This window comes from Poromitra crassiceps (assembly GCF_964638095.1).
Source record: "Poromitra crassiceps genome assembly, chromosome: 29".
Taxonomy (NCBI): Eukaryota; Metazoa; Chordata; class Actinopteri; order Beryciformes; family Melamphaidae; genus Poromitra; species Poromitra crassiceps.
Genome location: NC_139641.1, coordinates 15,613,635 through 15,627,132, shown reverse-complemented (window position 1 = coordinate 15,627,132; position 13,498 = coordinate 15,613,635). Strand labels below are relative to the sequence as shown.

At 43.3% G+C, this 13,498-nt stretch overlaps 1 protein-coding gene across 1 annotated transcript; it reads right to left on the bottom strand.

Annotated features, from left to right (window-relative positions):
* Window positions 1-5,595: 5,595 nt before the first annotated feature.
* On the bottom strand, window positions 5,596-13,261 carry znf1035 (zinc finger protein 1035). The gene has a single exon (XM_083662773.1). The coding sequence runs from the start codon at window positions 13,076-13,078 to the stop codon at window positions 7,856-7,858; it is 5,223 nt and encodes a 1,740-aa protein (XP_083518899.1). The 5' UTR covers window positions 13,079-13,261; the 3' UTR covers window positions 5,596-7,855.
* Window positions 13,262-13,498: the final 237 nt, after the last annotated feature.

Sequence of the window (13,498 nt, the reverse complement as noted above, 5' to 3'; positions counted from 1 at the left end):
GAATGAAAGCTTTATTTCGGACAAATAATAATAAATAATATAAATCAAATCATAATACAATGCCAGCGGGAAAAGTCCGAAAAGGAGTAGGCTGAAGTACAATGGACTTATATAGTCCTACCCCCAAGTCCACAATTCATCTCTCTCTCTCTCTCTCTCTCTCTCTCTCTCTCTCTCTCTCTCTCTCTCTCTCTCTCTCTCTCTCTCTCTCTCTCTCTCTCTCTCTCTATATATATATATATATTCATTAATATAATATAATATACATAATATATATAATCACTTTATACATATATCATATAACACAACATATATAATATATAATAATAATAGTCATGATAATAATAATAATATATACTATATATAACATATATAACACATATTATATATATATACTATACAACAGTATATAAGATAGTACACTACGATATTATATCATTATATAATATAACATATAATTTACAATAGTAATAGTAATAATATAAATAATACTAATCATCATCATCATCATTTAAAAGCAATGTTGGACATCTAGTATGAACCTAAATGTATTCAAGTGTGTAGGGGGAGGAGAAAATATGCCTACTTCCATTTCTGACCTCTCTCACATTAATCAATTTAAAAAAGTAGGCTACAGGTGTAAAATGAAATACAAAGCAACTGTGTAATATTACACAGGACCCTGCCAAAATAGTTTCCTGTTGTTCTGCAAGACGGCTTCAATTTCTGTTTTCCAGCAACTATAGGAAAATATGTTTGTTTATACGAGATAAGCATCTCAATCAGTAACAATCTGGATTATGTCACTCAGTTTATATCAAATAGATAGCCTAGCATTGATATTCAATATTTTTAATTTCCATTTCATCCTCAAAATGCACTTTTAGATCAATAAGAGTAAATGCACCACTGCAGCAGTTCAGGAAGAATTCCAGGTGAACGTGGACTATAGGCTGCTAAAAGAAAAGCACACATTTTGGTCATCATCTTACATATAAATACACTCCGATCAAGTGAAATTGTACACTTGTGTGAAATAGATTTAGGCCTGGGTTTAAAACTCTGCTTGGAAGAGAGTGTATAAGAGGAAAGTGTCTCCTGATTTTAAGATTACGATTGCAAGTTATTTTATTTTATATTGCACTTTAGTGAGGCCCTACACCTAGGGGCAGAACAATGCCAAGAAGGGACAGGAAATACCACAAATAGAGCAAGAAAGTAAGGCAATATGAATATACAAAAAACAAAGGCAATATGAATAAATATAAAACTATTGAAGTAAAAAATACAACACTAATAAAAGTGTCTCAAGTGGTGTTGAGCATCAAGTCCAGTGTAATAACACCTGCATAGATTGAGTCCAAGGATATAGCCCAGAAGTGCTTAATGTCCATGTGCAACATAGACCAGTTGTAGAGGGGTCAGGGGGCAAGGGTGCAGACAGAATCAGCGTTGATTCCTCGTGAGTCCCGAGTGGTAGCGAGTAGGTTGGTGAACGTCACTCAGTTTATGGGGGAGGAATTCTGCCAGCTAAAGAAGGGAGTATAGGGGGCCATCTTGCCTGCAGAGTTTTCAAATCAAGTAGAATACCGTTTTGCAAGAAATCTGGGGGGGTCAGTCCCCCTTTAACATGGGTTACTGCGAGTACCACCAGACCAAGTGAGTTTAAATCAGTGAGTAGCCAAATGTGTTCTGCTCTGCTGGCCTTGATTTGTATAATATTCTTTTAATTTTTGAATAACAAACAGACATCATACAATACATTACAATGTGCAGCATACCCCACAACCCTCCCCTGTATTTGCGAAAGTGTTTCCTCCCACAGAGGTGAAACTGGGTTACCATGGGGGCCACGCCCTCCCCCAGAGCCACTCCCTGCAGAGTGAGAGTCAGTGCTATGTGTATGCTTTTTATATGTATGTATGATACCCTCAAGCAGGTGGGACAAGATAACGAAACAGGACAAACAAGACAATGCAACTTAAACAGACACGGTAGACAAACAATGCTAGGGTTGCAACTACAGATATATGTGCATATATATACATACATGTACACACATACACATACCGTACACATGTATATCCACATATATATGCATACACATACTACATACATAAACACATCTCAGAATCTCAAATAATCTTTTTTTTTTTCTGCTGGCCTTGATTTGAATGCTACTTGTGAGAACAGATTCAGAATCACAATGGAGGGAAAAGACTACAAAATATCCCGGGTGGGGGCTGAAATACAAGAGAGAGAGTGTGTACTATCCAGTGGATAGTGCACTCTCGTCAGGTGCAAATGAGGCCTCTGGCTATAGGCAGTTGCCAAAGTGTTTTTGTTAAATATTTTCATTTGCACATTTTTTTATTGGATTTTTCTTTTTGTATTTTGTATTAATATGAGATCCTTACTTGTGTTTGTCGGGATAACTTTTATTTTGGAAAATCAGACAGTCCGAGTCGGTGTCTTTTTTGTTGTTGTTGTTGCTGCTGGCTTGCGACTGGTTTTGGTCGCCTAAAATTGATGGAATATTGGAGCTCAGCATGACGTTGAGAAACATTGGGTCAACAATCAAGTGTCATTACAGCCATTACGGTGGCGCTAGTTTTAAATGTGTGCAGACATCAAAACACCGAATTTGATCTCGTCTCTGAGTCATTTCATGCATAGTTGGCGTTTATCTACATGCTGTCAGAATGCATTGCAGACGAGACGTGTCTCCTCGCCCAGACGAGCTCGGGACAACCACACCTGTGCGCAGAAGCGTTCCAGCAAAAATTGAATTGAAAGAATTCTACTGTTGCACTCACACTCAGTCACTCTCACACCATAAAATAGAGCTAGGCTAGCTGTTTGATTCGTTCCAGTTGTCAGTTGGCTCAGGTCGGATGTAGAGACAGCCTATTCTGAATTCCGTTGTGGCTACATCACTGCACATCGATGGTGGGCTCCAGTAGTACAAGGTTTCATCAGTGTGCCAGACTGCACGCATTTTTGAAGTGCAGGGTGACAGGGACAGTACTTTGCCTCTGGGGAGTTAAAGCGTGTGTAGATGAGAGATGAGTGGTTGGGTTTAGGCATGAGGAGCCATGATTGGTTAAGGTTAGGGTAAAATATTACTGGGGTAAACCAGAGCTCTGGGTAAACCAATCCGAGACAGAGTAGGGCGGGACCAGTCCCTGCCACCCTGCATTGCGAAAATTCGGTGCCAGAGGTATGACATACCTCTAGCTAGATTAGGGGTGTGTGTGTGTGTGTGTGTGTGTGTGTGTGTGTGTGTGTGTATGCGTCTGTGGGGGGATCTAGACTAGAGCCCAAAGGATGGATAGGATGTAGGCTACTTTTGAGGAACCTGAGGAACTGGTCTTTCTGCCTTTGTCTAATGCCTTCTGATCTCTACTGCCTCTCGACTCTGGTCTGTCCATGGATGTATTAAAATAGGGTCTGCCTCCTCCCCGAGGACATACCCCCAATGCGTCATCAGTGCTAGTTAACAAATGATTGGCTGTCGGCTTCCCTCCAGAACTGCAAAATACGCGGGACCGAGTGCTGCGTTCAGGTGCTCCTCGTAAGCTCCTGCTTCCGGGAGCGCAACTATAGTAAACAACTGGGTCAAGTGTTTTTGGGTCTAAAATTACAAAATGGACCACGTCGCCTAACTTTTCTATGTAGTTTAATTTCAGAGATAAAGTGGCACAAATTGCGACTTCGTGTTGCAGTGTCAGAATGCAAAGCTGAGAATGCAGAGCACAGACTGCAGGCAAGGAGTCATATTACAGGAATTCAGATAGTCCTCTATTTAGCCTACATGATGAAATATTATGTATTTAATCATTTGTTAAAAGCTTAATTTTAAAGTGATTAAAGTGTGTGTGTGTGTGTGTGGGGGGGGGGGGGATCCTTCCTAAATAGACATGGAAAGCATTTGACCATTTTGAATCAGGGGAGCTGCCGTTGTTGGTCAATCTATGGTCCAGATTCTGACTGCTGTGCATTCGTTTGTAAAGCTGAATAAGCTGAATGGGACCTTTAGGTATATTTAATAATAATAATTATAATAATTAATAGTTAATAACATAATTTTCCCAACAGACGCTGGACTTCAATCCTCACTCGGCCCCTAAACATCCTAAAAAACAATAAGTCCATAATATATAATCCTTGTATTTACTTTGTTGGGTAGTTCATGCATTTCCCAGTTGTAATTACAATATTTCCGACAACACTTGAAGGCAGCAGAGGAAGACTAGAAGAGTGATTGCCTCTGGTCCTCCTGTCCCTGCTCACCAAGGCAACCATCTGTTCCAGACATTTTCCTCTGGCCACAGAGGAAGGAGCTGAAAAGAGAATGGCGGACATTCTGCAGACTAGCAGTGGTCCCAGTGGCTGAGGGCTGATCAACGTAGCAAAGAAGTTGTGAACATATTTCTGCATTTCCCTTTGTTTGGATGTACCACACACATGATGCTCAGATGAATGCAAACCCTTTACCTGTTGGTGCCCCACACATCTGTGGAACCACCAGACACTTGGGAAGTAGAAGCTGTGGAACCACTTGACTTGCTCAGCATCTCAAGGACTCAATAGTGCAGTCAAGACAGTTATCGTTGAACTCTCATCATTTCTCCTTTTAACCATAACAGGAGTCTGGTTGTGTTGGGAAATCCTCAAGAGCCCAAATGCATTTACAGTTAATGGTTATTACCATAAAATTTTGTTTTCACAAAACACATCTGATCAAGATCTCACGAGAATCCAGCTGGCTTGCAAGGTATATTACCCTTGGACCAGGCTGGACTGTTAACCATAGAAATGCTAGCTCAAATCATACCATTGTAGTCACCATCAGTTTCCTTTTAGGCATATATATATATATATATGAAGAGTTCATTTGCAAAAACAGGTATCTCAGTTTTGATTTTTTATCATTTTATATATTGATGTATTTATACTGTAATTAATTCACTTTTGGGAAATTTCTATTATCAATCATAACTAGAACATATTCATCTGATCATTTTCACATAAATCACCTCAATGTTTTCTATGTGCACTCCAGGGAGTATCAAACAGATGTTTGTTCAATGAGTGAGCTGCGTCTTCTTCAAAGTCACTTTGAAGAAGACGCAGTGCGCGTCGAAACGTCAGTTTTGTACCTTTATTAAATTTATTTAAGTGACTTCGTGTGCTCCAGCTCACTCATTGGGTTAGTCCTTTGGAAGTGGCCCATTGACCTGTTTACATTGTTTTGTCCTGTTCTGAGAGCACCGACCTCCCTCTGTGGAGGGGTTGAAGCGCAGGAGATTCCTTCTACAGATGTTTGTTCATTTTAAGAATGGCGTTTACCTGTTTTTGCAAATGAACTCTTCATATATAGAGCTCCCTGTGGAGGGGAGGGGGTGAAAAAGAAATTTCTCTAAATCAATAGAATAACTCAAAACCCAAATGGAGCAAAACAATATGGGGAACAAGCAAACTTTACAATATTATGGCTTGACAACACCTAGAGCTATAGGGTTGCACACCTTTAACAAGCTAATGTACAAGAAATATAAACTAGTCAGTCAAGTTTTCCAGCTGAGCCATTTATTTCTTAATTGAATGAATCAACTGAAGTTTCGTAAGAAAGTAATACCTTGGTTGTCAAAAGAATATCCAATTTCAACATATTTCAAATATATACAAGATACTGAACAGTATCTACCGTAAAAAGAAAAGCAACCGTTGTATACATCTATGGGAACAAGATAGAGCAATGATCCTATCTACATTAAATGACAAGTCATACCAGAGCCACAGAAAATACAAATGGGTTAAAATGACCTATTTCATTTTGTACATTTTACATTTTTAACAGTGTCAACAAAATTGACTACAAACTATTTGAAAATAATGGCAATAAGCCAAACCGGATGCATCAAACATTTGATCCCTTACCAATGATATAACAAACATCTTTACCCCTTCATGCTTTCTGTTTGGATTCATCACACAAATGATCAAACAACTTTACACAATTTATAGACTTGTATGAGATTTACAAACATTATCATGGAACCATGTTTCTGGCTCATTTTCTGTATAGAAATCTCAAAACACAAACTCAACATATATACAGTGTGAAGTGAGAAGACGTTCTGCCATAATGCCATAAGCCAAAAACTTTGGGTAACACTTTATAATAACGTTCAGTCATAAGTAATTTAAAAGATTTTAGTTAATGATGAACTAATCACTGACAAAACACGAATATACATTTGCAGATGATTCATAAATGTTATGTTAACATATCACAAATGTGTTGCAAGTCATCTATAAACCTTTAGTAAATTAAGTGTTCCTCACCTGTTGTAAATGATGTGTACATAATTTACAATTCATTTACAAGGCTTTCTGCATCCCCTAATCTAAAGTGTAAACCACTCGTGACACATGAATGTGGGGGGGTAGCTCTGTTTGTCAAAATTGAAGCCAATGCGGAAGGGTCCTCTTTGCCTGCAGGGGGCGACCCATTGGTTTGTGGACTTCTGTTTTGAAGCCTCAAGTATAGACCAAATCACCGTGACGTCACCATGTAAACAAATTTACTTCCGGGTACCACTTGGGGAAGGCGGCAGGTTTAAATGTGCGTGTTGTCAAATAAATGCTGTCAAACCCTCTCGTTGTTTTCGGCCGACTACTTTCAATTTAAATGGTTAAACGGTTGGTAAACATGCTTGTCCGACGTATCTAGCCTTTCTTCTGTGTTTGTTTTATGTAGTGTTAGCTAGCTAATAAGGTTTGTTTGTCTGTCAAACTCGCTGTTTTTTTGCAGACTCGTAACCTCGCGTCACCAGGCTCTTCTCGGCGAGAGCAGACTCGTTAACGTTACAGACAGAGCTACCGACGCCACTTCTGGTCTGGTCCAACAGGTAAATAAGCTAGTCTGGTCTCCACTAACGTTAGTGAAAGTGTTGTTATGAATGATATTAAACAACAACACAACACGGACGAACCATTTTTGTCTTCTTTGTCTGTTTTTGTCTTCAACACGTCAGTTTGTGCCGTTCACCGCCATTATAATGTGTGGACCCAGGGGTACCCGGAAGTAAATGTAAACATCCCGCTGATTTGGTCTATGGCCTCAGTAAACACTTTCCTAATGTGTTTATGGTCTCAATCACTAGTATAGTTTCAGACTATGTTTTGGGGCGTGATTGACAGGTCGCTTGTCCACTGATCACACAGCTCGCCGATCACGGACCAATAGCAGGCCATGCTCTGTGGGAAACCCTGGACTTGTGTCAAGATCCAAGATTGCAATGGTGAAAATGCCATACGTGAGGCGTCAAAAAACAGAAGTCCACAGACCAATGGGTCACCCCCTGCAGGCCATTCGAAAGAATGCAGGTTTAAGTGCACTTCCACATTGGCTTCAATTTTGACAGAGCTACCCCCTTGTATGTAACACATTTATGTGTGATGAATAGTTTACACTTTAGATTAGGGGATGCAGAAAGCTTTGTAAATGAATTGTAAATGATTTACACATAATTTACAACAGGTGAGGAAGGCTTCATTTACTAAAAGTTTATAGATGACTTACAACACATTTGTCATATATTAACATATCATTTATTAATAATCTACAAATGTATATTCATGTTTTGTAAGTGATTCGTTCATCATTAACTAAAGGCTTATAAATGACTTACAACTGAACGTTATTATAAATTATAAAGTGTTACCGAACCTGGTTATGACCAACACATAATAAAACACAGGATTGGTGATTAAAAATAAGGCGGGGAAAGGACCATCTAGTTCACAGGAGCGTTAAGGTAGAGGGTCAATATAAAAGATGACACAATTACATAGAGGGCCCCGCGTGACTCTGTTGATGTTCCTCCAGGAGGTGAGGAAAAGCAAAGACTTTGTCGCAGTCGGAGCATTCGTACACGACTTGCCCGACGTGGCTTTCCTGGTGCCGCCGGAGAAGCGACAGCTGGCTGAACGACTTGTAGCACATATCGCAACGGTGCTCGCCGACTTCCTGTTCGGCGTGCATTCTCATATGCAAGGACAGATCTTGCGCTTTCTCGAAGATAGCGGGGCACTGAGAACACTTGAACTGGGCCTTGCTTTGAGGTTTCGGAGGTTTTGGTGTTTTGCCGATTTTCGGATGCCGCCTCCGTTCGTGGTCCTTGAGATAGCGCCTCAGGGTGAACCGTTTCCCGCAACGCTCACATTTGAACGGCTTGTCGTTCGGGTGCCGCTTATTCTGATGCTCCAAGAGAGCGCTTTTGGAGGAGTATCGCTTTGAGCAAACGGGGCAATTATGGAGGTCCTCCCCGGTAACATCAACCTCTTCCTCCTCCCCCTCTGCTTGACTATGAGTGACGGGGGACTCGTTGGCTGGTGGAATCGAATATTCGATCTCCTGCTGCCGATGGGTGCACTGATGCTGGAGGAAGGCGTCCCTTCCCGGAAAGCTTTGATGACACTCGGCGCATTCGAGTTGAGGCGCCGCGGTCAGATGACAGCGCTCGTGCGATTCGAGCCGATTCTTGGAGAGAAACGTCATTTTGCAAATTTTGCAGGCGTGGACGTCGGAATGCGCCGAAAAGTGACTGATGAACTCGGTGGCAGTGGCGAGATGCCAACTGCAAATCGGGCATTTGAAAACGTGCAAAGGTACGCCGTCTTTTTCCACCGCGTCGCCTTTAGTGTCCACCGCGGGGTCGTGCTCTTCGTGATTCTTCAAATGGCTGAGGAACTGCGCAGAAGTGGAAAAACTAATGCGGCATTTATTACAATGATAGATACCGGGTTGTGATGATTTGTGTTGATGGGAGGGATGGGAAGCTAAATGCTTTCTTAGATGAGATCCACACAGGAAATATTTCTCACAGTCTGGGCAGGAATACGGTCGCTCTCTGGCCGCCATGCAACCGTGTTCCGAGAGGTCCTCTGGGTCTTTGAAACGCTCGTTGCAAATTCCACAGCGGTATTTGAGTTCTTTCGTCGTCGTCGTCGTGAGGGGCGATTCAGAAGGAGATCGAGACACGCTCTGTTCTCCCGTTGAGATTGAAGGCGGGAGACCGACGTCTGACTTGGAGTGGCTTTTCCGATGCTCAGGTCGACCACTCTTACCAACGTCTGACTTGGAGTGGCTTTTGGAGTGGCTTTTCCGATGCTCGGCTCGACCGCTCTTGGAGGAGAACGTGCGATTGCATATGTCGCACGGGAAGTTGTCTTCGCGGTGCTTGGCCATGTGCTCCGCCAGCTGCGTGGGTCCCGGGAAACTGAGGTCACATTTGGAGCAACGATACGGACGGCTCTTGCCGTGGGTGTGTTTGTGATTGCGCAGGGCGAAGCGAGAGACGAAGCCCCGGCCGCACGTCTGACACTGAAATTCGGATTTGTGCGATCGTTCGTGCTGCAGCAGTTGGGACGCCTGGAAAAAACATTTGCCGCATTCGGCGCATTCGTGCGGCTTTTCGCCGAGGTGACATCGTTGATGATCCTCGAGGCTTTCCGACGTGAGGAACGTCTTGCCGCAGACGTGGCAGGGGAAATAGGGCGCCGAGTCAGAGTCCTCGCTACCGCTATCTTCATCTTTGCTCTCTTCATCTTCATCACTTTCACCAGTGACATTGGGTTGAACGTTGGATGGTTGTTCAGTATTCCTCTTTTCTTTGACTGTACCGTCCATCTGTTCATCCACTTGCTTGTTTTGATGCCTCATCCTATAGTGTCTGACAAGTGATTTTCTGATTGAATAGCTCTTGTTGCAGAAATGACAAGTATATACATCCTTTGGATGGGCTTCACCGTAATGAGCACATAAAGACGGCCTGGTCAGAAACCGTTGTTGACACACTTTGCAAACATACGGTCTATTTGGATCATGACATGTTCTGTGTGTTTCAAGCTCAGTTGAGGAGGAGAACGTCTTCATGCAGTCGGCGCACGAATGCGTCTTGTTAACCCCGTGCATCCTCATGTGTTTGTCGAGGTTGTCTTGACTGGTGCAGACTCGCCCACACTTAGAACATGTATTGTGTTTTTTCTCTTGTTCCAGTCTTCCATGCTCTTCTAGATGACTAATCAGCATTAAACCATCTGTGAAGCTCTTGTCACATTCGGAACATTGGTACTGCACAGTTTTTCTCTCTCTAGATGAGCTGCTTTGCTCCTGATTTCCTCCTGAGTTATGTGGCGGTGAGTCTTTTAACTCATCTTTGCAGGAGAAGTTAGTTTGCAGAACCCCCGTGCCGGTTGCTTGGGAACCTTGTTTGAACACGAGAACAGATTCATTCAAATCAATCTCTGCGGTCACAGGATCTCCCGATTCCAGATTTCCAAGTCCTCTGCATTTCCTGGCGTGATTACGAAGTTGCAACTTATTGATGTAGGCTTTATTGCATAGTTTACAAGTGAAAAATGAGTTTCCGGAATGTACACGCACGTGGCCGCCTAAACCGAATTTACTTGAAAAGCTCATGTCACAGTGTGGGTGTGGGCAGGCAAAGCGTTTGTCCGTCTTATCATCAAAAGTGGCCTCTTGATCAAACAGGAGGTTAGCGTCACCGCTCAGCTGTTCGTCAATTTCTCTCTCATCCGCAGGCTCTTCCTTGAAGTTCACTATTCTCGACAGATGCTGTTGTAGGGGAGCGGTGGACAGTGGCGGCTTCAGAATTGTATCCTGCTTGTGCGCGGTCAGAAAATGCTCCTGGAGCAGCGAAAACAGCAAGAAACGAGAGCTACAGTAAGCGCAAGAAAAGCCCCTTGGTGGACTTTGAGGGGCGGCCTTTTGGCTGTGGTCAGACTGGCTCGGTGCGGAACGACAACGTTTTTTGTGGCTTTGCAGTTTGTCTTTAGGGAAAAACGCTCCGCATCGGTCACAGAGCACCGGCGTGTTCATCTTCTGTTCTCTCTGGACACACTTGAGTGAATGACGCTGCACATAGTCCATCCGTATAAATCTCTCGCCGCAGTGTTCACAGGCATATGGCTTCTCACCCGTGTGCAGGCGGGTGTGCACTTTCAGTTGCCCGGGAGCCGCGAAAGTTCGGGGGCAGAAATCGCAGACAAATTTACACTTTTTGTTAAAATAAGGCTGGATTCTCTGTAGAATACGACTTGGCATCCTGTGAAGCGGTCGTGTCGCATTTTCCGCCTGCGGATTATTTCTTACTGGCAGAGAACGCTTGATTTCACTAGAGACCCGTCTGCATTTACCGATCAGCTTGTGTCTTTTCAGAGATTTTTCTTGAGCGAATGGCGTTCCACAGCGGGTGCAACTAAACGATTTTGCAGCGTGGAACATTGAGACGTGTCGCGACAATTTAGATTCCGCAGAGAAGCTTCTTGAACAGAGGTCGCACTCGAATAGCAGCTGCTTTTCAACGGTCAGTCTATCCAATTTATTTTTCCAACCGATTCCTACGTCGTCTAAACTGATTTTGGGAATGCAGACTTCCAATCGCCGTCTTTTGCCCCGACAACGGCTCAGATGCACTTTGAGATGATCGTACCTTTTGAAGCAACTGTCGCAGGATTTACAGCGATACGGCTTGGCTTCATTATGGGTCAAAATGTGGCGCCTCAGGTATCGCGCTCTCAGAAAAGTCTTTGTGCAGAATTTGCACTTGTATTCGCCGTCTTCTTGTGGCTTCACGGCGGCTTCTCTCAAACTTGATGCATCTGACAATTTTGTTGGGACAACATCAGGCTTGCTTTTTGACTGCCCGTCTCTGTAGACACCATCACAGAAGGCTTCATGCTTCAGACACATTGACTGAGAGCCATACTTATGGCCACAGTGCATACACGGATAGGGTTGCTCACCGGTATGTGAAACACTGTGTCTCAAGAGAAGTGATCTGAACTTAAACTTCTGCAGACAGTACAGGCACTTATGTTGAAACATCTTGATCTTGGTTCCCGTTGCACTGGGCTTTAGAGAGATGTCACGGACATTTGGATGATTCTTCTGTGCGCTTCTACCAGAGAGACCATTAGGCGTTGATAATCCAACGTTGAGCCCTGAAGGTCCACTGCAGTTCCTTTCGTGCGGTCCTAATTTTGAGAGTCCAAAGAACTGTCCACATTTTGAGCAGACCACCAATGATTTTGCTTTGTGGCCTTGGTGGTGTTTTTTCCAGCGGTTGGTCCTAGCAAATACCCGTGGACAGTAGGAACAAGGGAATAACTTCTGGCCCTTAGAATCTCTCAGAGTAATGGCCGCAGGTGCGGGTGCAGGTGAACACCTCTCATTGTGAAGGTCAAGGTACATCTTGCGGTAAAATTGTTTATCACAATTGCCGCAGGAGAAAGGTTTGTCTCCGGTATGTATTTGCATGTGTCGAACCAAATAGCGGCGATGACTGAAATGCTGTTTGCAGAATGGACACTGGCGTGAAGAGGACCGAGATATATGTTCCAGATGGTGCGTTCTCAGTGCTTGGCCATCGTTGAACACCTCTTTGCATAATGAACACTGTTGCTTCTTTTGCTCCGGCTGCTCTTCCAAAGATTGGGAAGACGGCTGTGATTTTAACGTTGGTCTCTCTTCCACCGGAAGTGCTTTCTTCTCCTCGCGTTTGTGTTTTCTGTCTATATGTCGAAGTAAATGCGCAGGATACTGGAACTGCAATGTGCAGTCTGGGCATTGAAGCATTCCCTTTTTAGGGTGCGTTTTCCGGTGCTGAATCAATTCCCCGATAGTTGGAAGAATCTTTCTGCAAACGGTGCATTGTATCCGTCGCTGGTGAACCATTTGATGAGAAATCAGATATTCATGTTTCTTAAAGCCCTTTCCACATTCCAAACACCGATACGGCTTTTCACCTGTGTGACTGCGCTGATGATTCTTCAGTGATGACCATGTGCTGTAACACTTTCCACAGAAGTGGCAGGCGAGGTCGAGGCTGCTACTCGTTTCATTTGAAGTCGAGGTATCCTTAGGCTCTTCAGTCTTTTTACTACCCAATTTTGTTTGCTTAGAGATGGGAAGAAAACTTGAATTGAATGAATTCCTGTACTTGAACGATTTGCCAGTAAGTTCAAACAACCTGTGTTTCGACATATGTCTGTATTTCCCAGAGGCATGGCAAAAAGCAGCTGGACAGAGACTACATTTGTAGCGCCGCAAGGGACCGCCGGGGGTCTTAGGGGATGTTAAAGTTGGATTTTTCTGCTGCAAGGGATCGCCGGGGTTCTTAGGGGATGTTAAAGTTGGATTTTTCTGTTTCTGTGTTTCTGTTTTCTGTTTTTCCTGTTCATCATTTTCCTTCGGCTCCGTCTTATTCCTTGCCCTTGCAAGCCGACTGTGATACTCTTTCAAGCAGGTGTTTTTAATATGTCTATGTCTGTTAGCCGGTATAGTGAAGGCAGCACGGCATAAGGGACACTCATATTTGTTGCCAATTTTTCCCTTGCCACCATATGTTAAATCTCTGATACAGTCACGCAGATGTCGGGCCATATTGTAGGAGTGCTGGAAAGT

Excerpts from the sequence above, each read along its gene's own strand:
- znf1035 (XM_083662773.1), bottom strand. The coding sequence starts at position 13,078 with ATGTCGAAACACAGGTTGTTTGAACTTACTGGCAAATCGTTCAAGTAC.